The 22611-nt window shown below is 44.1% G+C and overlaps 1 protein-coding gene across 2 annotated transcripts in view; it reads left to right on the top strand.

Moving 5' to 3' along the window:
* Positions 1 to 22611, top strand: part of LOC140190675 (hepatocyte nuclear factor 1-alpha-like) — a 222847-nt gene that overhangs the window by 195688 nt on the left and 4548 nt on the right. The window contains exon 9 of one of the 2 annotated variants that reach the window (XM_072247446.1): positions 1601 to 1733. The exons of the other annotated variant lie outside the window; for it this stretch is intronic. Within the exon in view, the coding sequence (XP_072103547.1) occupies positions 1601 to 1733 (133 nt within the window). The remainder of the gene's footprint in view (positions 1 to 1600; positions 1734 to 22611) is intronic. 2 annotated transcript variants of the gene reach the window in all.

Consider the following 22611-nt stretch of genomic DNA (forward strand, 5'->3'; position numbering starts at 1 on the left):
CAATTGGGTGCCGATAATCCGCTGGGCAGTTTTCACAAAGAAAGGTGTATAAAAAGGGCCCGAAGGATCATTGGGGCCCTGAGTCACCCAAACCACAAACTGTTCCAGCTGCTACCATCCGGGAAATGGTACCGCAGCATAAAAGCCAGGACCAGCAGGCTCCAGGACAGCTTCTTCCACCAGGCCACCAGACTGATTAATTCATACTGATGCAATTGTATTTCTATGTTATATTGACAGTCCTGTTGTATATACTATTTATTATAAATCACTAAAAAATTGCACGTTGCACAATTAGAAGGAGACATAACGTAAAGATTTTTACTCCCCATGTAATGAAGGATGTAAGTAATAAAGTAAATTTAATTCAATTCAGTTGTAATTGCACTCATTCACTGAAAGGACTTCTATGTCCATTCTATGTTTCACGGTACACATTAATGGCTGGATACATTTTGTATTCTATCAGTTTAATTATGGGCTGTGTTAGGATGAGTGGAGGGAACGTTGCCTCAGACTCCTCCCCCTCCCCTCCCCCCCCAGGATGAATACTCGATTAAACGTAAGAATTAGACCTAGTGTATGTAGAGTTATACAGTGTGAATAGCCGTGGAAAACTGGTCTTTCTGGTTTACAGAGAATTTAGTTTGTGGACAACACTCAGAAACAGAATCCTTACATACCCCTTACTTAATTTGGCCAGATTGCCATGACTCAGTGGGTTTCACCTTCTGAAAGCTGCCTATTGTTGAAGAGGGTCCACCACTGGGGCCATGAGGAGTATCATTTCCCAGCCTCTACACCGGCAGGTAATCCCTCCCCTCCCAGGGGTCCAGGATCTACAAAATTGGGCAAAATGGGCTTCCTTGTTGGGGGCTGATCTGGGATGGAAGGGGGTGGTAGTTTTGATAGGGTGTTGTCGAGGAATAAATTTACTGCTGTGGTTTGGAGTTGCAAGAGGTGGTATTTTGATGCATTTTAAAAGAGGATGCTGGATATTTGTTTTTTTTTTAAATATACCCTTCTTCCAAGGTGATTGACATGATTATGCCTTTATTTGGATTGGAGGTGGGAATGAGAATCTTCCAAAACTAAGAAAAATCCACAAAATGCTGGAGGAACAGCAGGCCAGGCAGCATCCCTGGAGGGAATTGAACAGAGATGTTTGGGGCTGAGACCCTTCATCAAAACCGGAAAGGAAGAGGGCAGACCCTGGCTCAAACTGTTCATTTTCCTCCTCAGATATTGCTTGACTTGCTGCGTTCCTCTAGAACTGTGTGTTCCAGGTTTTCAGCATCTGCAGAATCTCTTGTGTCTGATACCCAGAAGGAGCAAGCATCCCCCAAGTGATTGATATAGTCAGAAGCATCACCGAGGTCTCGCAGGAGAAACTATTAGCATATGTGGCGGTTGGTCAAAGCCCAATGATCAGCGCATTGAAGTTCATTGGGAGATGCGAGGTTTTGCTGGTGATTGAGGCCTGAAGTCATGGACGGATATCTAATGGGATAATCTGACTCATTAACTTGCTATTTTCTAAGGAGGACAATCCCAGCCAACTACAAGTGGTTGTTGATGCTTGTGTTTTGTTCCAATTCAGGTTCTGACACTTAATTCAGAGGTCCAGCCAGACAACCAGATCCATGCATCTGTGCAGCAGGTACCACTGCAGAGCCTGGATGGTTCCATTCAGCATATTCATCGAGTTTCCTCAAGCCCTGCGATTACCACAGGTAGAGCTAATGTTTGGATAAATTTGTAAAAACTTGCTCCAAAGAATTAGTTCAACTGGAACGCCATCTTTCCACCATAACATCCCACCAATCAGTACCAGACTACACAGGACTGCCTGGACTAGGCGTCAGTTTTGTAGGGCATCTGTGCTCTGAACTGTAACAGCCACCTTGAGCGCCTGGTTGTGTGTTATTTTAACTCTCCTTCCTACTCCCATGCCAACCTGTCTGTCCTCAGCTTCCTCTACCATCACCCTGAGACCAGGCACATACTGGAAGTACAACACTTCATACTTCGCTTGGTTAGCTTATGAACGTTGAATTTTCCAATTTCACGTAACCTATAGCACTCAACTTCTCCTCCCACACACTCACCTGTCCACCTAGGTTTCTTCTTCCTTTCTTGCACCTGTCCCATCTGCCACCTGGTTCCATTTGCCCATCATTCCCCACCTCCCTTAATTCCACCTATCACCTATCAGCCTTTGTCCCAGCCTCCCTCTTGCTCTGCTTTATGTTGGCAAACTTTCCTCTTCCCAATGTAGGGTCTTGACCCAAAACATCAATATGCTTCCAGAGATGCTTTTTGACCCACTGAGTTCTTCCAGCATTCTGCTCTTTTGTGTAGGAATAAATGAGTCTCTATCTCAGTCGTAGGTAGTGCCTAGTGGGGGTGCCACAGACATCAAGGCTGTGCCCTCAGTATTTCACAATGTATATCAATGATTTGGATGAGCGAATTGAATGTAATATCTCTAAGTCTGCCAACAATGCAGAGTTGGGTGGGATGGTGAGCCTTGAGGAGGATGAAGATGAGTTTCACATTGATTTGGACAAGTTGAGAGAGGGGGACCGGGTGCAATATGTTCACTTTGCGATACAGCATAGTCACAGACCTTCCCGGTCCAACAAGCCTGCACAGCCAATTACACCCACGTGACCAATCAATCTACCAACCCTTTCACCTTTGGAATGTGGGAGGAAACCGGAGTGGCCGGAAGAAACCCACAAAGTCATGGAGAAGACATAGAAACTCCTTATGGAGAGCGGCAGAATTGAACCCTGCTTGCTGGTGCCGTGAGAAGACCATGGCAGCAAAGTGATCAAGTTCTAGTCAACAGAACCAATTTACCTCTTAAGATTTTTGACAACCTTTAAAATCAGGATGTTTAATTTTAAAGGCACCTAAGTGTAAAATTACAGCCAGTGCTTTCCATTATTGCTGAGTTTTCAAAGTTTGGTAAAATAGCATTAACACCGTTTTCCTATCAGAATGGCTTTCCCAGACCCCTTGTAGTGTTGCTACCATGTTTTGCCACAGAGCTCCCCAAACTCAGTTAGGATGTATCCAGTCCTGGACCATGTCCACTGCCAGCTGAAGTGCAGCAGCCTCTAATAGAGAAAAACCAACTTTGCTCAGCGTGCTTCCTGGAATACTGAGCAGCATTTGAGACACAAGCACCTAGGTGAATAAAAGTACCAGGCATTTCAGTTCACTGCTTATTTTAACCTTACTTCAGCAAAGACCGGTCCAAGCCAGATCCTGTTATGATAGGAATCAGACACCAGGTTATAATTTCTTTCACGTCATAGAAGCACTTAACAACTGTTATGCATCTTTTATCACTCTTCCCATGCGTCTCTCAGACTTAGAATCTTTAAGGGTCCCAAAAACCCACAAGAAACTGCCTAGCTTTCACAGTTACTGGCCAATGTTTTATGCAGATGACAGACAGTATGGTTTACAATATGAAAAGCCTAACTGTTGCACTGTAGGGGGGTCCATACTAATAATTCCAATGAAACATATGTACAGTCAGTCCTTTGATGTTGAGTCAATGAGAGAAAATGTCATCTTTCTTTAATTACAGACTACGTTTGCACTCAAGTGTTCTGCCTTGTGGGATAGTCAGGCATGTTGTAGCATAATCCATCTCAGTTGTATTGCCTGATCTAAAAACTCAGTCTAAGCATAAAATGATCTGTGAGTTATACTAACGTGACAGACACCAAGAGCTGAGGGACGAATTAGCTGCTTCACTGGAATAACTTATTATGAATCTCAAACTCTTTCTCAGTGGGGAAAGGTGGGGGCTGTGGAGGAAGGCAGACACTGGTTTAGTATGTGTATGTGGATACCTATTGACTACATTACTTTTGAAGATCGAAGATCAAAGCAACACTTTCAGTACGCTGGATGAACTCAGCAGGTCGGGCAGCATCAGTCAGAAACGATGAGTCAACATTTCGGGCCGGAACCCTTCATCAGGACTGAAGAATGAAAGATGGGGAAGGATTTGAAGAATGCTTGTAGCGTCGGTTGAAAGACCAGTAATTTGAAAGACAAAGGGGTGGGGGAGGGGAAGCATTGACGTCATAGCCCTGAAAACAATGGGTGGTAGAAGAAGGAGGCTGGGGGAGGGGGTAGCGTGAAATAGGGATAGAGGAATGGAGGGGGAGGGAATTACTGGAAGTTGGAGAATTCTATGTTCATACCAAGGGGCTGGAGACTATTTTGTGTTTACTTTTGAAGATTGTCTTTGTCATCCAACATAAAATTCAACTTAAAATGGCACCTTGGAGGCTGAACAGTTCTGAAAATATAAAGTAAGTCCCTGAATTTGCTGAAGTCAAGCCGAGGTGGTATTAGCTGGCAGCAACCAAATTTTGTAGTTCCATGATGTCACAGCTTCACAACAGGAATTCCTTTGACTCGATTTTCGGCCGAGCCACCTTTCATTGCTTTATTGATGAATTTCCTTCAGTGTATTTCCCTCTGGAGAGATATTGCAACTCCTCTGGAAGTGAAATAGCTCATGCCAAACTGTGTTAGGACCCAAGCCTTCAGCCGAACAGCCACAGGTAACACCTGTACCATTGTTAGCGCCACTATATGGGTGTGTGACATTTGAGAATTAGTTGAATGCTGGGCCTGATTCTAGGCTGTGACTCTGTAACTTGGACACCGGGTGTTGACCATCTCCAAGGAGAAGGCACAAGCATTTCTATCTGATCTTATCCTCATTCTGGAGAATCACTTAGCTACCTGCTGGCAAGTGGAACACTTCCTGATCTCTCATTGCCTCCTCATTACTTACAAGACATGCTTGGTGTGTGGGGAAGTATTACCTCATGGGACGAGTGCAGCTCCAATAACTCCAAATAGCTTGACAGTATCAAGGACAAAGCTGATCACTTGACCAGTGCCTGCAACACAAATTTTATATTGATTTTCTCCATCACAAGCAGTGGCTTTAAATTTGCATCATCTTCAAGATGCAGTGTCAAAACTCAAATGACAGCAAATGGAGGAGGTGGCCCTATACCTTCTCAGAGGAACGAGGAATGGGCAACAAACAGGCTCTGACTCAGTGATCACCATGATTTGAATCGGGTCTTTACAGCTTATCAAGCAAATGCGTGGAGCTCTCGATGGAAAATCCCCACACAAAGGGTTAAATGTGCTGCGTTGTTCATTATGATGCTTTGCCGTCCTTTTTGGAGGAATTGCAAAGGTTTGGGCATTTTGAGTCATTTACTCCAGCTGGGCTCCAGCACTTCATGAATGATGAGAAATTATGATGACTTATTGTGGTTCATAGTTACAAAAGATAACATGGTGTGGGAAACTGACAAGCCAAATTGGATAAAGACATACAGTAGCTTTAAGAGCCTGATAAACAAAAGCAGCTTTTTGCAATGAGAATAGTATATGGAATCATAGAACAATATAGCACAGATAATGGTCCTTCGGCTCAACAAGTCCATGGCAACAATTGCATCCACCCGGCTATTCCCAATTTCCTGTGTTCAGTCCAATCTCTCTCAGACCCACTGCTCCATGTACTTATCCAAGTGCTTCTTAAATAAGATTATTTTACCTGCCACAACCACCTCCTCTGGAAGCTCATTCCATATATTCACCACCCTCTTTTAATGTCTTTTAAACTTTTCCCCTCTCACTCTAAACCTATGCCCCCTAGTTTTATACTCTCCTATCCTGGGAAAAAGACTATTACCATCCAGCTTTTCTATGTCTCTCATAACTTCAAACACTTCCATAAGTTTGGCCCCCATTCTCCAATGTTCCAAGGAACAAAGAGCTAGCCTTGCCAAACTCCCCCTAAACTCAGGTCCTCTAATCCTGGCAACATCCTCCTAAATATTTTCAGCACACTTTTCCCATTTAAACCATGTCTTTCCTCTAACAGGGTGACTAGAACTGTGCACAATACTCCAAATACACCAGTACAACTGCAACATAATGTCCCAACTCCTATACTCAGTGCCCTGACTGCAGAACATGGTAAATGCCTTTTTCACCATCCTGTCTACCTGTGATGCCACTTTCAATAAACTTTCCACTTGTACTCGTACATGCATCTCTTCCATGACACTCCTTATGGCCCACTGTTCACAGTAAAAATCCAGCACTGGTTTGACTTTCCATAATTCATCACTTCCCACCTACCTGTATTGAAATCCATTTGCCACTCCTCAGCCCCTCTTCGCCAGTTGACTAAGTTCTCCCTGTAATCTACGATACCTTCTTCACTATCAATAACACCTCCTAGTTTCTTCTCATCTGCAAACTAGAGAATGCACTGGGACACTGAACTTGAGGTAGGAAGTCCAACTTTGAACACAGTACTTGTGGGTTGAAGTTCATTAAAAAACAACATAATGGTACACTCAAGCCAATCAGTGTATTACATGTGTGTATTCTGGTTGATCAAAGCATAACAGAAGTTTACAGAGCTGGTGGAAACAGTATGAAGTGATGAACACTGGGATGTTGTCCTGATGTGCGTAACTCTGGCTATTAGTGTTCCACAAAGAAGTACAGGATATTTACGGATAGTTGTGATCACTCAACTGTGATGTTCTTCCAGGGGGCTATTCTCTTAATGGAGAGTGCCTGTGTGTGACTTTGTTTAATGTGGGGGAGGGGGGGGGTTGTTGATGCATGGGCAGCCATTCACACAGTCATTGACAGATCAGGGTAAAGGCCCAGTGGCATGGAGTGAAAGACGACTGGAGACCCTTCCCTGCTGCATCCTCCCTCCACCTTCACTGCAATTGTGATGTGTCACAATCTTTCACCAGCTCTGTTACTGAGGTCTTGGTGGGTCGCTCTTTGGCTGAAACATCCCCCTTGACCTTACCGCCATGGGTGACCCTACCAGGAGCTAAGTTCCAGACGGCATCATTCTTGGAATCCCAGGAACTCACAAGCCTCTCCACCACGATGAGATGCTGGTCCTCAGAGAATATTTACAGATACTTCTCTGTGTAACGCTGGGATAAAATACTAATGTGGACCGTTGTCGGGCTCTTCCTAGACTTTCATGTTCCTCTCTCCCCACCTGTTCCCTTGCTCCCAATCCATTTGCAATTATTTTGCATAAAATTGTATGGGGAATCAAAGATACTGGTTAAATGTAACTTGCTTTTTGCTACCTGGTCTCCGTCCAGGTAGGAAATGCTAATGGGTAGTGAAATGAATTGGAAAAATGTAGGATGTTGCCATTAAATGACAAAGTAATCTGACTTTTTGCCTCCAACTTTCACCCTGCCCTCAAGTTTACTTGGTCCATTTCCGACACCTCCCTCCCCTTTCTGGATCTTTCTGTCTCTATCTCTGGAAACAGCTTATCTACTGATGTCTACTATAAGCCTACAGACTCTCACAGGTACCTGGACTATTCCTCTTCTCACCCTGTCTCTTGCAAAAATGCCATCCCCTTCTTGCAATTCCTCTGTCTCCGCCGCATCTGCTCTCAGGATAAGGCTTTTCATTCCAGGACGAAGGCGATGTCCTCCTTTTTTAAAGAAAGGGGCTTCCCTTCCTCCACCATCAACTCTGCTCTCAAATGCATCTCTCCCATTTCACGCACATCTGCTCTCACTCCATCCTCCCACCACCCCACTAGGAATAGGGTTCCCCTTGTCCTCACCTACCAGCCCACCAGCCTCTGGGTCCAACATATAATTCTGCATAACTTCCACCACCTCCAACGGGATCCCACCACTAAGCACATCTTTACCTCCCCCCTCTCTCTGCGTTCCCTTGTCCATTTATGTCCCCCCCCAATCCCTCCCCACCGATCTCCCTCCTGGCACTTATCCTTATAAGCGGAACAAGTGCTACACATGCCCTTACACTTCCTCCCTCACCACCATTCAGGGCCACAGACAGTCCTTCCAGGTAAGGCAACACTTCACCTGTGAGTCGGCTGGGGTAATATACTGCATCCGATGCTCCCGATGCGGCCTTCTATGCATTGGCGAGACCCGATGCAGACTGGGAGACCGTTTTGCTGAACACCTACGCTCTGTCCGCCAGAGAAAGCAGGATCTCCCAGTGGCCACACATTTTAATTCCACGTCCCATTCCCATTCTGATATGTCTATCCACGGCCTCCTCTACTGTAAAGATGAAGCCACACTCAGGTTGGAGGAACAACAACTTATATTCCGTCTGGGTAGCCTCCAACCTGATGGCATGAACATCGACTTCTCTAACTTCCGTTAATGCCCCACCTCCCCTCGTACCCCATCTGTTATTTATTTATTATTATGATTTTTTTTCTCACTATACCCCTTGCCCATCCTCTGGGATTCCCCCCTCCCCCTTTCTTTCTCCCTAGGCCTCCCGTCCCATGATCCTCTCATATCCCTTTTGCCAATCAACTTTCCAGCTCTTAGCTTCATCCCTCCCCCTCCTGTCTTCTCTTATCATTTCGGATCTCCCCTCCCCTTCCCACTTTCAAATCTCTTACTATCTCCCTTTCATTTAGTCCTGACGAAGGGTCTTGGCCCGAAACGTCGACTGTACCGCTTCCTATAGATGCTGCCTGGCCTGCTGCGTTCACCAGCAATTTTTATGTGTGTTGCTTGAAATTCCAACATCTGCAGATTTCCTCATGTTTGAAGTATTCTCAGCTGCTTGTTTGAGCAAACAAGCTACTTATTTTGAAGGGTTTGACTTCCAATTGTTAATATATCACAATATATTGTCACTTTTAAATTAGGCTAAGGTACAGCTTAGATCATCAAGACATCCTATATCGATGAGCACATTCTGTGGGAAGAAAGACTCTCTATCAAAACAGGAGATCAGAAATTAATTAAAACACAAGCAATTGCATGATTAACTTGACAGAAGTAAACCTTCGTGTCTGTTGCAATATGAGTCTTCCCAGTGTGAGTGACTTAATTTAGTACTACACCTAGTTACCTCGTACTCATGCGAAATACACCTTAAAACAATAATTTAATGGTCTCAAGTTCCTGTCACGTATTCTCAGGAGAGAACGTCATGCTACTCATTTCCTGTTTACCTTGTATCCTCTTTTTAACCTTCTCACTGATCAGTAGGGAATTATCTATAACTTTGTCATCAATCCCCTCCAACAGATTACTCTGTAATTCTATAGGCCCACATCTAAGCAAAGTAAGTCCAAACTTCTCAGGGGTCAGTTTGTAACTCTAGCTCATCACAGACAATAAGATCCAGGCAAATCTACACCCTTCCTTTATTGTGGTCTCTCAAAAATAAACACAGTAGTCGTGAAAGTCCGAATGCTGCCTGGAAGGTTACTTGTGATCCATGACAGGACTATTGAAAAGACAAAGTTAAGAATCACAGTTTGATTTGTCTAGCAGTTCTGTGTTTGTTATTAAACATCCTGTGGGTGCAGCTCTGGTATTTCTGATTGCTTAACTGTCCACTGTAGCACTTGTCTGATTTTTAATTCCCATCATTTTCAGTGGGAATGAAAATGGGACCTTTTCCATAACAGACTGCCCAGCATAAAGCTGATTTTACACCAAGGGTGCAAATCATACAAATCATACTTACTGTTGATGTATTTGTATAGATCACATCATTTTGAGTGAAATCCTGAACAACCATGTTTATATTTTTGCTGTAAGTAGCAAATGGGTAAAAGTTTCACAAATCCAGTAAAATCCCGGCTATATTATAAAGCTGAGTAGATCCATCTCTGTTGTAATCACTGAATCAAAGGATAAACATGTCACCTCAGAAAGTGCACTGAAATTAGTACAGCCAATAATCACAAATATCATAAATGTTATCATCGTTCAAAAATTCTCTCTTGCTCAAATAACACATAGCAGGCACTGATGGAAGAGTGTAATACTGCTCCCTCCTGGTACAAGGCAGCCAAGCTCAGTAACCAAGCTGGTTAATGCATATAGGCAATGGAATTGATTCATTCATCACATTCTGTACACATTGGTTCAGATTGTAAGATTTCATCTTGCAACATAATGTAGAACAAGACAAATCTATTCTGTCTAAATGATCCGTATCCTTCCATCTCTGCATATCGAAGAGCTCCTTAAATGCCTCTATCACATCTTCCTCCATCATTCCCAGCAGAGCGTCCACCAATCTCTGTGTACAAAAAAAAACTTACCTCCAATTTTCTCTCCCTCAACTTAAATGTATATCCTCTGGTATTAGACACTTCAACTCTAGGAGAAAGATGCTGTCTGCGTACTCTATCTGTTCCTCTCATAAAGTTATAAGGTTCTGACTGATTTTATGCACTGCCTACATTACCTTCTTCAACCAAATCAGAACACACATAGCACCATTAAACTGGCTGCTATGAATGCAAATAAATTTCAAGTGTTGAACATTAAGAGGACAGAAAATCAAGTGTTATCTGCATATTCCGAATACCAACTCCCAGAGGACAGGGTTCTGGTTAAGGACTGGATGACTGGAAAATTTATTGTATGAAAATGGACAGGCTGCAACCTATTTAGGAGGCTGGAATTCAGCTAAAATGCATGCCTGTGTATCTCTCATGTCATTTCACTCCTTTGATATATAGACTTGTCACAGAATAGGAGCGTTTGAGCTGGTGATCTCACACCTTGGTGAGTTCTCAGCTGCAGCTGTGGTGTTACACAAAAATGCTGAGTGCAGTCCCTGTTCTTCCCCTGGAGCAGAATCATAGAGGAACAACATTGGCCTCCCCCAGAATAATATCGGTAAAGTCCTGCCAACCAGCAGACAGGAGAGGGAGAAAAATAAGTAGCAAAAGTAGGTGGAAAAAGTAGGGGGAATGCCATACTAGATCTAGTACTAGGTAATGAACCGGGTCAGGTCACAGATCTCTCAGTGGGTGAGCATCTGGGGGACAGTGACCACCGCTCCCTGGCCTTTATAATTATCATGGAAAAGGATAGAATCAAAGAGGACAGGAAAATTTTTAATTGGGGAAAGGCAAATTATGAGGCTATAAGGCTAGAACTTGCGAGTGTGAATTGGGATGATGCTTTTGCAGGGAAATGTACTATGGGCATGTGATTGATGTTTAGAGATCTCTTGCAGGATGTAAGGGATAAATTTGTCCCGGTGAGGAAGATAAAGAATGGTAGGGTGAAGGAACCATGGGTGACAAGTGAAGTGGAAAATCTAGTCGGTTGGAAGAAGGCAGCATACATGAGGTTTAGGAAGCAAGGATCCGACTGGTCTATTGAGGAATATAGGGAAGCAAGAAAGGAGCTTAAGAAGGGGCTGAGAAGAGAAAGAAGGGGGCATGAGAAGGCCTTGGCGAGTAGGGTAAAGGAAAACCCCAAGGCATTCTTCAATTATGTGAAGAAAAAAAGGATGACAGGAGTGAAGGTAGGACCGATTAGAGATAAAGGTGGGAAGATGTGCCTGGAGGCTGTGGAAGTGAGCGAGGTCCTCAATGAATACTTCTCTTCGGTATTCACCAATGAGAGGGAACTTGATGATGGTGAGGACAATATGAGTGAGGTTGATGTTTTGGAGCATGTTGATATTAAGGGAGAGGAGGTGTTGGAGTTGTTAAAATATGTTAGGACAGATAAGTCCCTGGGGCCTGACGGAATATTCCCCAGGCTGCTCCACGAGGCAAGAGAAGAGATTGCTGAGCCTCTGGCTAGGACCTTTATGTCCTCGTTGTCCACAGGAATGGTACCGGAGGATTGGAGGGAGGTGAATGTTGTTCCCTTGTTCAAAAAAGGTAGTAGAGATAGTCCGGGTAATTATAGACCAGTGAGCCTTACGTCTGTGGTGGGAAAACTGTTGGAAAAGATTCTTAGAGATAGGATCTATAGGCATTTAGAGAATCATGGTCTGATCAGGGACAGTCAGCATGGCTTTGTGAAGGGCAGATCGTGTCTAACGAGCCTGATAGAGTTCTTTGAGGAGGTGACCAGACATATAGATGAGGGTAGTGCAGTGGATGTGATCTATATGGATTTTAGTAAGGCATTTGACAAGGTTCCACATGGTAGGCTTATTCAGAAAGTTAGAAGGCATGCGATCCAGGGAAATTTGGCCAGGTGGATTCAGAATTGGCTTGCCTGCAGAAGGCAGAGGGTGGTGGTGGAGGGAGTACATTCAGATTGGAGGGTTGTGACTAGTGGTGTCCCACAAGGATCGGTTCTGGGACTTCTGCTTTTCGTGATTTTTATTAATGACCTGGATGTGGGGGTAGAAGGGTGGGTTGGCAAGTTTGCAGACATCACAAAGGTTAGTGGTGTTGTAGATAGTGTAGAGGATTGTCGAAGATTGCAGAGAGACATTGATAGAATGCAGAAGTGGGCTGAGAAGTGGCAGATGGAGTTCAACCCGGAGAAGTGTGAGGTGGTACACCTTGGAAGGACAAACTCCAAGGCAGGGTACAAAGTAAATGGCAGGATACTTGGTAGTGTGGAGGAGCAGAGGGATCTCGGGGTACATGTCCACAGATCCCTGAAAGTTGCCTCACAGGTGGATAGGGTAGTTAAGAAAGCTTATGGGGTGTTAGCTTTCATAAGTCGAGGGATAGAGTTTAAGAGTTGCGATGTAATGATGCAGCTCTATAAAACTCTGGTTAGGCCACACTTGGAGTACTGTGTCCAGTTCTGGTCACCTCACTATAGGAAGGATGTGGAAGCATTGGAAAGGGTACAGAGGAGATTTACCAGGATGCTGCCTGGTTTAGAAAGTATGCATTATGATCGGAGATTAAGGGAGCTAGGGCTTTACTCTTTGGAGAGAAGGAGGATGAGAGGAGACATGATAGAGGTGTACAAGATAATAAGAGGAATAGATAGAGTGGATAGCCAGTGCCTCTTCCTCAGGGAACCACTGCTCAATACAAGAGGACATGGCTTTAAGGTAAGGGGTGGGAAGTTCAAGGGGGATATTAGAGGAAGGTTTTTCACTCAGAGAGTGGTTGGTGCGTGGAATGCACTGCCTGAGTCAGTGGTGGAGGCAGATACACTAGTGAAGTTTAAGAGACTACTAGACAGGTATATGGAGGAATCTAAGGTGGGGGCTTATATGGGAGGCAGGGTTTGAGGGTCAGCACAACATTGTGGGCCGAAGGGCCTGTACTGTGCTGTACTATTCTATGTTCTATGTTCTAAAAAGACCCATATGTACTGTTGAGAATATTTGGTTGACACAGAAAGAGCAGGTATGAGATTACTAGATGGATCAAAAGCAGAAATGCGGCAAGAACCCAGCTGGCCATGCAGCACCAGTAATATTTTAGGTCAGGAACTCTTCTTCAGAATTCACAATTACTAATAGATGACATTATTAATGGATGTCAGCCAGTGAGAACAGCGAAAAGAGCTTAAAAGCGAGAAGAGTTTAAAAGGAGAAGGTTATTTCTTCAGTGGTTTGATTGGGGTACAACTGCATAAGCACATGGACGTCAGCCAGTGAGAACAGTGAGAAGAGTTTAAAAGGAGACACCTTCTAGAGCAGGCGATAGAGTACAGGCTGACAGAGTAGGAAGGCTTTGGCTCAACAGGGCTTTGGCGATAATGGGTTGAGGAAAGGTAGGTTGCAAGTGTAGAATACATACAGGACGAATGTGTGGAGGCTGGTGTTCTGTGCTCGGTGTCAGATGTGGGAAGTCCGGGAGACTCCCAGCCTCCCAGATGGCCACATCTGTGCCAGGTGCATCGAGCTGCATCTCCTTAGGGACTGTGTTAGGGAACTGGAGATGCAGCTCGATGACCTTCGCCTGCTCAGGGAGAGTGAGGAGGTGATAGAGAGGACCTATAGGCAGTTAGTCACACCGGGGCCTGCGGAGACAGACAAGTGGGTAACAGTCAGGAGAGGGAAGGGCAGGAGTCAGAGACTAGAGAGCACCCCAGTGGCTGTACCCCTTGACAATAAGTACTCCTGTTTGAGTACTGATTGGGTGGGAGGGGGGGACAGCCTACCTGGGGGAAGCAACAGTGGCCATGCCTCTGGCACAGAGTCTGGCCCTGCGGCTCAGAAGGGTAGGGAAAGGAAGAGGATAGAAGCAGTGATAGGGGACTCTATAGTCAGGGGGTCAGACAGGCGATTCTGTGGACGCAGGAAAGAAGCATGGATGGTAGTTTGCCTCCCAGGTGCCAGGGTCCGGGATGTTTCTGATCGTGTCCAAGATATCCTGAAGTGGGAAGGAGAACAGCCAGAGGTCGTGATACATATTGGTACCAACGACATAGGCAGGAAAAGGGAGGAAGTCCTGAAAGCAGATTACAGAGAGTTAGGAAGGAAGTTGAGAAGCAGGACCACAAAGGTAGTAATCTCGGGATTACTGCCTCTGCCACGTGACAGTGAGTATAGGAACAGAGTGAGGTGGATGATAAATGCGTGGCTGAGGGATTGGAGCAGGGGGCAGGGATTCAGATTTCTGGATCATTGGGACCTCTTTTGGGGCAGGAGTGACCTGTACAAAAAGGATGGGTTGCACTTGAATCCCAGGGGACCAATATCCTGGCGAGGTGGTTTGATAAGGCTATTTGGTAGAGTTTAAACTAGGATTGCTGGGGGATGGGAACCAAACTGAAGAGACGGAGGAAGAGGCGGTTGGCTCACAAATAGAGAAAGTTTGGAGACAGTGCAAGAGGGAGGATAGGCAGGTGATAGAGAAGGGACGTGCTCAGACTGATGGTTTGAGATGTGTTTATTTTAATGCAAGGAGTATTATGAACAAAGCGGATGAGCTTAGATCATGGATCAGTACTTGGAACTATGATGTTGTGGCCATTACAGAGACTTGGATGGCTCAGGGGCAGGAATGGATACTTAGAGTGCCAGGCTTTAGATGTTTCAGAAAGGACAGGGAGGGAGGTAAAAGAGGTGGGGGCGTGGTACTGTTGATCAGCAATGGTGTCACAGCTATAGAAAAGGAGGAAGACATGGAGGGATTGCTTACGGAATCTCTGCAGGTGGAGGTTAGGAACTGGAAGGGGTCAATAACTCTACTGGGTGTTTTTTATAGACCACCCAGCAGTAACAGGGACATCGAGGAGCAGATAGGGAGACAGATTTGGAAAGGAATAATAATAACAGGGTTGTCGTGGTGGAAGATTTTAATTTCCCAAATATCAATTGGCATCTCCCTAGAGTGAGGGGTTTAGATGGGGTGGAGTTTGTTAGGTGTGTTCAGGAAGGTTACTTGACACAATATGTAGATAAGCCTGCAAAAGGAGAGGCTGTACTTGATCTGGTATTGGGAAATGAACCTGGTCAGGTGTCAGATCTCTCAGTGGGAGAGTATTTTGGAGATAGTGATCAGAATGCTATCTCCTTTACCGTAACATTGGAGAGGGATAGGAACAGACAAGTTAGCAAAGTGTTTAATTGGAGCAAGGGGAATATGAGGCTATCAGGCAGGAACTTGAAAGCATAAATTGGGAACAGATGTTCTCAGGGAAATGTATGGAAGAAATGTGGCAAATGTTCGGGGGATATTTGCGTGGAGTTCTGCATAGGTACGTTCCAATCAGATGGAAAGGATGGTAGCGTACAGGAACCGTGGTGTACAAAGGCTGTTATAAATCTAGTCAAGAAGAAAAGAAGAGCTTATGAAAGGTTATAAAAACTAGGTAATGATAGAAATCTAGAAAATTATAAGGCTAGCAGGAAGGAGCTTAAGAAAGAACTTAGGAGAGCCAGAAGGGCCCACGAGAAGGCCTTGGCGGACAGGATTAAGGAAAACCCCAAGACATTCTAAAAATATGTGAAGAGCAAGAGGATAAGATGTGAGAGCATAGGACCAATCAAGTGTGACAGTGGAACAGTGTGTATGGAACCGGAGGAGATAGCAGAGGTACTTAATGAGAACTTTGCTTCAGTATTCACTATGGAAAAGGATCTTGGCAATTGTAGGGACCACTTACAGCTGACTGAAAAGCTTGAGCATGTAGATATTAAGAAAGAGGATGTGTTAGAGCTTTTGGAAAGCATCAAGTTGGATAAGTCACTGGGACCAGATGAGATGTACCCCAGGCTACTGCGGGAGGTGAGGGAGGAGATTGCTGAGCATCCGGCAATGATCTTTGCATCATCAATGGGGACAGGAGAGGTTCCAGAGGATTAGAGGGTTGCGGATGTTGTTCCCTTATTCAAGAGAGGGAGTAGAGATAGCCCAGGAAATTATAGACCAGTGAGTCTTACTTCAGTGGTTGATAAGTTGATGGAGAAGATCCTGAGAGGCAGGATTTATGAACATTTGGAGAGGCATAATATGATTAGGAATAGTCAGCATGGCTTTGTGAAAGGCAGGTCGTGCCTTGCGAGCCAGATTAAATTTTTTGAGGATGTGACTAAACACATTGATGAAGGTAGAGCAGTAGATGTTGTGTATATGGATTTCAGGAAGGCATTTGACCAGGTACCCCATGCAAGGCTTCTTGAGAAAGTAAGGAGGCATGGGATCCAAGGGGACATTTCTTTGTGGATCCAGAACTGGCTTGCCCACAGAAGGCAAACAGTGGTTGTAGATGTGTCATATTCTGCATGGAGGTCGGTGACCAGTGGTGTACCTCAGGGATCTTTTCTGGGACCCTTTCTGTTTGTGATTTTTATAAGTGATCTGGATGAGGAAGTGAAGGGATGGGTTAGTAAATTTGCTGATGACACAAAGGTTGGGGGTGTTGTGGATAGTGTGGAGGGCTGTCAGAGGTTACAGCGGGAGATTGATAGGATGCAAAACTGGGCTGAGAAGCGGCAGATGGAGTTCAACCCAGATAAGTGTGAGGTGATTCATTTTGGTAGGTCAAAAATGATGGCAGAATATAGTATTAATGGTAAGACTCTTGGCAGTGTGGAGGATCAGGGGGATCTTGGGGTCCGAGTCCACAGGACACTCAAAGCTGCTGCGCAGGTTGACTCTGTGTTTAAGAAGGCATACGGTGCATTAGCCTTCATCAATCGTGGGGTTGAGTTTAAGAGCCGAGAGGTAATCTTGCAGCTATATAGGACCCTGGTCAGACCCCACTTGGAGTACTGTGCTCAGTTCTGTCACCTCTCTACAGGAAGGATGTGGAAACCATAGAAAGGGTGCAGAGGAGATTTACAAGGACGTTGCCTGGATTGGGGAGCATACTTTATGAGAATAGGTTGAGTGAACTTGGCCTTTTTTCCTTCGAGCGACAGAGGATGAGAGGTGACCTGATAGAGGTGTACAAGATGATGAGAGGCATTGATCGTGTGGATATCAGAGGCTTTTTCCCAGGGCTGAAATGGCTAGCACAAGAGGGCACAATTTTAAGGTGCTTGGAAGCAGGTACAGAGGAGATGTCGGGGTAAGTTTTTTTACGTAGAGAGTGGTGAGTGCGTGGAATGGGCTGCCGGTGACGGTGGTGGAGGCGGATACAATAGGGCCTTTTAAGAGACCCCTGGACAGGTACATGGAGCTTAGAAAAATAGAGGGCTATGAGTAACCCTAGGTAATTTCTAAAGTAAGGACATGTTCGGCACAGCTTTGTGGGCCAAAGGGCCTGTATTGCGCTGTTGGTTTTCTGTGTTTCTATGACATAATTTGTGATATACAGACCTTTTTGTTTGCTAATTCTTGAATTTTGTAAAGGAAATTTAGATGAAGTGTCTCAGACCTAAAGTGTTAGCTGGTTTCTCTTCCCATAGATGCTGCCTGGCTGAGTTGTTCCATCATTTCTGTTTTTGCTTCACAATACCGCAGCTGCAGCTTCATTTGTTTTCTGTTACTAGGTGGATGCTTGGTATCTGTTTACTAAGTTTTTCCATTTGATATGTGCAACAACATGGTGCAGCTATTAGAGCAGGTTTTAATTTCCCACTGCTTTCTGTGTGGAGTTTGCACCTACCCCTTTGACTAGGCAGCATTACCCTCGTTGCTCCAGTTCCCTCGCATATCCCAAAGACACGTGGGTTGGTAGGTTCATTGCCCAGTTGCCCCTCGTTTGTAGTTGAGTGGTAGAACCTTGAGCAAGTCGATAGGAATGTGGGGAGATTAAGTTCTAACCTACCCGTAGTATGGCTCCACGAGCGCTGGTTGTCAGCAGGTTATCTGACTTTGTAAGTTTCCGTGCTGAGCCACACCTGAGGCCCAAGGCCCACTCAATGTCTACAGCTGGGCACGTTTACCTGAAACAGATTGTGCAGAGCAACAAGAGAGATGAGTAGTTATTTTCCTCACTACACTAGAAACAAAACAACTCTGTCAGCTGAGATCAATACAAACTGGAAATCAAATTAGCAACATGTAGTTTCCCCTTCCAATGAATAAAGCCCTTTCCCAGTATGCTCATAGTATTTGCATTCATGCGCCTAATGTGCATATTAATACATGAAACTTTTGACATTATTGACAGAAGTTTGCCTGCCTAGATTCATATTTTGCTTTTTCGTTTAATATTTGTACCTTTGCAAACAACGTTTACAATTCCTGCTGTAAAGTCTAACTTGGCTACTGGCTAATCAATATTACACCAATTAGGATTAGCACATGAAAAATAATTACTTTTTTGATTTAGACTAGAGTTAATACAATAATTATGGGATACTTCAATTTTTATGTATACTGTATTGGAGAACTCAAGTTGGCAAAAGTCATTTGCAAAATGAACTTAGAAAACTGTATAGACAATAGACAATAGGTGCAGGAGTAGGCCATTCGGCCCTTTGAGCCAGCACCGCCATTCACTGTGATCATGGCTGATCATCCACAATCAGTACCCCGTTCCTGCTTTCTCCCCGTATCCCTTCACTCCGCTATCATTAAGAGCTCTATCTAACTCTTTCTTGAAAGCATCCAGAGAATTGGCCTCCACTGCCTTCTGAGGCAGAGCATTCCACAGATCCACAACCCTCTGGGTGAAAAAGTATTGAGTTTTCTGGGGTGATAGCCTATCCATAACTTACCTATCAAACAAAACAAATAAATAGCAAATAGCAGGAAGTTTTAGGTTTTTTACTGCATACTGATACAGGGTTATTCCTCAGAGGACAAATTAAACACAATACAATGAAGCTTTGTGCGTAGTTCAAGGGAGAAAAGGTTTGGACTGAAACCAGAGGCTTGGATTTCAACAAGCCAATTACGTGGATTGGAAAATAGAATTTAAGTGTTGGTCAGTGGAGAAACTGCAAGCATTTCTGAATATTCAACAAGTATAAATCCTATTTAGTAATAAAATACTGTGCGAGAAAAATGATTCATCCATAGTTAATTGAGGATGTTAAGGGTAATACAACATTAAACCTGAAGATTAGCTAGAAGCAGCAAAGTACAACTAATAATGGATAAAGAAGAAGAAGATAGAATGTGAAACTAAATGAAGTTCAAAGTAAATTAATATCAAAGTGCTGTATATCACTTTATACTACCCCAAGATTAATTTTCCTGCGGGCATTCACAGTAGCTACAAAGAAACACAGTGGAATTCGTGAAAGACTACATACAAAGATGGACCAATGTGCAAAAGATGACAAATTGTGCAAATGCAAAGAGAGAAACAAAAAAAAAGTAATAAATAATACTGAGAGCATGAGTGTCGAGCCTATAGACCCTTGGAAGTGGGTCCATAGATTGTGGAATCAGTTTAGTGTTGAAGTGAGTGAAGTTGTCCATTCTGGTTCAGGGGCCTGATGGTTGAAGGATTGTAACTCATTCTGAACCTGGTGTAGATCTTAAGGTTCCTGTATCTCCTTCCTGATGGCAGCTGGGAGCAGAGGGCATGGACGGTGGGGGTCCTTGATGACGGATACTGCTTTCCCGTGGCAGCACTGCTTCTAGATGTGCTCAACAGTGGGGAGGGCTTTACCCATGATGGATCCACTACTTTTTTGTAAGCTTTTCCGTTCAAGGGCATCGGCGTTGAATGGAATGAACAATATCCATACCAAGTCGCGACACATTTTCATATAAGCTTCAATGGCTATGAATATAGATGAGGGTAGCAAGATGACTGTGTCTCATGGGGGAAAAAAATCACAAGGAAAGAAGGCAAAGAATTGTCATCAAGGCAGAAACTTAACAGAGAAGGAATAAAGGATCTGACAGTAGTGAGTAACTCTGAACAGTTCACATTACTGAAGAAAACTCACAGGAGAAATTAAAACCCAACCATTTCCCTGGATTGGTCAACCTGTATCCAAGAGGTCAAAAATTGGTGACAGCCAATAAATGAATGTATTGGTAATCTATCATAATTCCTTAGAATCTTGAATGGTCCAAGCAGATAACATAACAAGTAGATCACTTCTATTCATGCAGGTACAACAGGTTATTAAGAAGGCAAATGGAATGTTGGCTTTCATTGCTAGAGGGATTGAATTCAAGAGCAGGGAGGTCATGCTGCAACTATACAGGGTACTGGTGAGGCCGCACCTGGAGTGCTATGTGCAGTTCTGGTCTCCATACTTGCGAAAGGATATACTGGCTTTGGAGGCAGTGCAGAGGAGGTTCACCAGGTTGATTCCAAAGATGAAGGGCTTAACCTATGAGAAGAGATTGAGTCGCCTGGGACTATACTCTCCGGAATTCCGAAAGACGAGAGGGGATCTTATAGAAACATACAAAATTTTGAAAGGGATAGAAGTAGCAAAGTTGTTTCCATTGGTAGGTGAGACTAGAACTAGGGGACATTGCCTCAAGATTCAGGGGAGAAGATTTAGGACGGAGATGAGGAGAAACTGTTTTTCCCAGAGAGTGGTGAATCTGAGGAATTCTCTGCCCAGAGAAGCAGCTGAGGTTTCTTCACTAAATATATTTAAGATATAGTTAGATTATGATATAGTAGGGGAATGAAGGGTTATGGGGAAAAGGCCGGTAGATGGAGCTGAGTTTACGGACAGATCAGCCATGATCTTATAGAATGGCAGGGCAGGCTTGATGGGCCGGCTGCTCCTATTTCTTATGTTCTTATGTTTTTACGTTCATGAAAGGAGAGAGAGAAAATAGGAAAGAAAAATATAATTAGTTTGGCATCAGTTATCAAAATGATAATACACCATTAAGGAGACACAGGAGACTGCAGATGCTGTGGCCTGGAGTAACAAACCATCTGCTGAAAGAACTCAGTGGCCCGAGCAGCGTCAGGACAGATATGCAGGGTATGTAATCCTGATGACTGGTCATGACCCAAAACATCAACAATTTCTTTCCTACCACTGCTTGACACACTGACTTCCTCCAGTAGGTTATTTGTTGCTCCACCATGAAGGAGTTGGTCTTCAGGAAATTAGACAGAGACAGCGTTGTTTACTGGAGGGGGAAGTCACATTAAAGATTTGTTTGAGGATATAACCACCAGGGTAGATCAGAGGCGACCAGGAGATTTGAATTTTCAGTGGGTACTTGATAAGGTATCACACAAAAAGCTATTATATAAAATGAGGCCTCTTGGGCCTGGGGTAATATACTGTATGAGTAGGATCAGTGGATTAGTCTCAGGATCGGAACAAAGATCAGAAGTTAATGGGTTGTTTTCAGATTGCCACAGGGAGAGTTGTCAAAATACACATAAGTGACAGATGGAAAGACAGAGTAAAATGTAATCAAAGTCAAAGTCAACTTTATTGGCATACGCAAGTGCGTGTACGCACAGGTGCAATGAAAACCTTCTTTTCAGCAGCATTACAGGCACATAGTGTCACACAGGTAACATTCACAAGGAAAACACAATTATATGCAACTATTACGTATAACCTGGATAAGGAAGTGGAGGAGTGGGTGAGTAAATTTGCTGATGACACAAAGGTTGGGGGTGTTGTGGATAGTGTGGAGGGCTGTCAGAGGTTACAGCAGGACATCGATAGGACTGAGAAGTGGCAGATGGAGTTCAATCCAGATAAGTTTGAAGTGGTTAATTTTGGTAGGTCAAATATGATGGCAGAATATAAGTATTAATGGTAAGACTCTTGGCAGCGTAGAGGATCAGAAGGATCTTGGGGTCCGAGTCCATAGGACACTCAAAGCTACTGCGCAGGTTGACTGTGTGGTTAAGAAAGCATACGGTGCATTGGCCTTCATCAACTGTGGAATTGAGTTTAAGAGCCGAGAGGTAATGTTACAGCTATATGGAAACCATAGAAAGGGTACAGAGGAGACTTATAAGGATGTTGCCTGGATTGGGGAGCATGCCTTATGAAAAAAGGTTGAGTGAATTTAGCCTTTTCTCCTTGGAGCGATGGAGGATGAGAGGTGACCTGATAGAGGTGTTCAAGATTATAAGAGGCATTGATCATGTGGATAGTCAGAGGCTTTTTCCCAGGGCTGTAATGGCTAACGCTAGAGGGTACAGGTTTAAGGTGCTTGGAAGTAGTTACAGAGGAGAAGTCAGGGTATATTTTTTATGCAGAGAGTGGTGAGTGTGTGGAATGTGCTGCTGGTGATGGTGGTGGAGACAGATACAATAGGGTCTTTGAAGAGACTCCTGGATAGGTACATGGAGCTTAGAAAAATAGAGGGCCATGGGTAACCCTAGGTAATTTCTAAGGTAAGGACATGTTCGGCACAGCATTGTGGGCCGAATGGCCTGTATGTGCTGTGGGTTTTCTGTGTTTTATTACAAGAAAGAACACAATTAGAATAACAAAATCAAAGTGTTA

This window comes from Mobula birostris, chromosome 31 (genome assembly GCF_030028105.1).
Source record: "Mobula birostris isolate sMobBir1 chromosome 31, sMobBir1.hap1, whole genome shotgun sequence".
In the NCBI taxonomy this organism is placed as follows: domain Eukaryota; kingdom Metazoa; phylum Chordata; class Chondrichthyes; order Myliobatiformes; family Myliobatidae; genus Mobula; species Mobula birostris.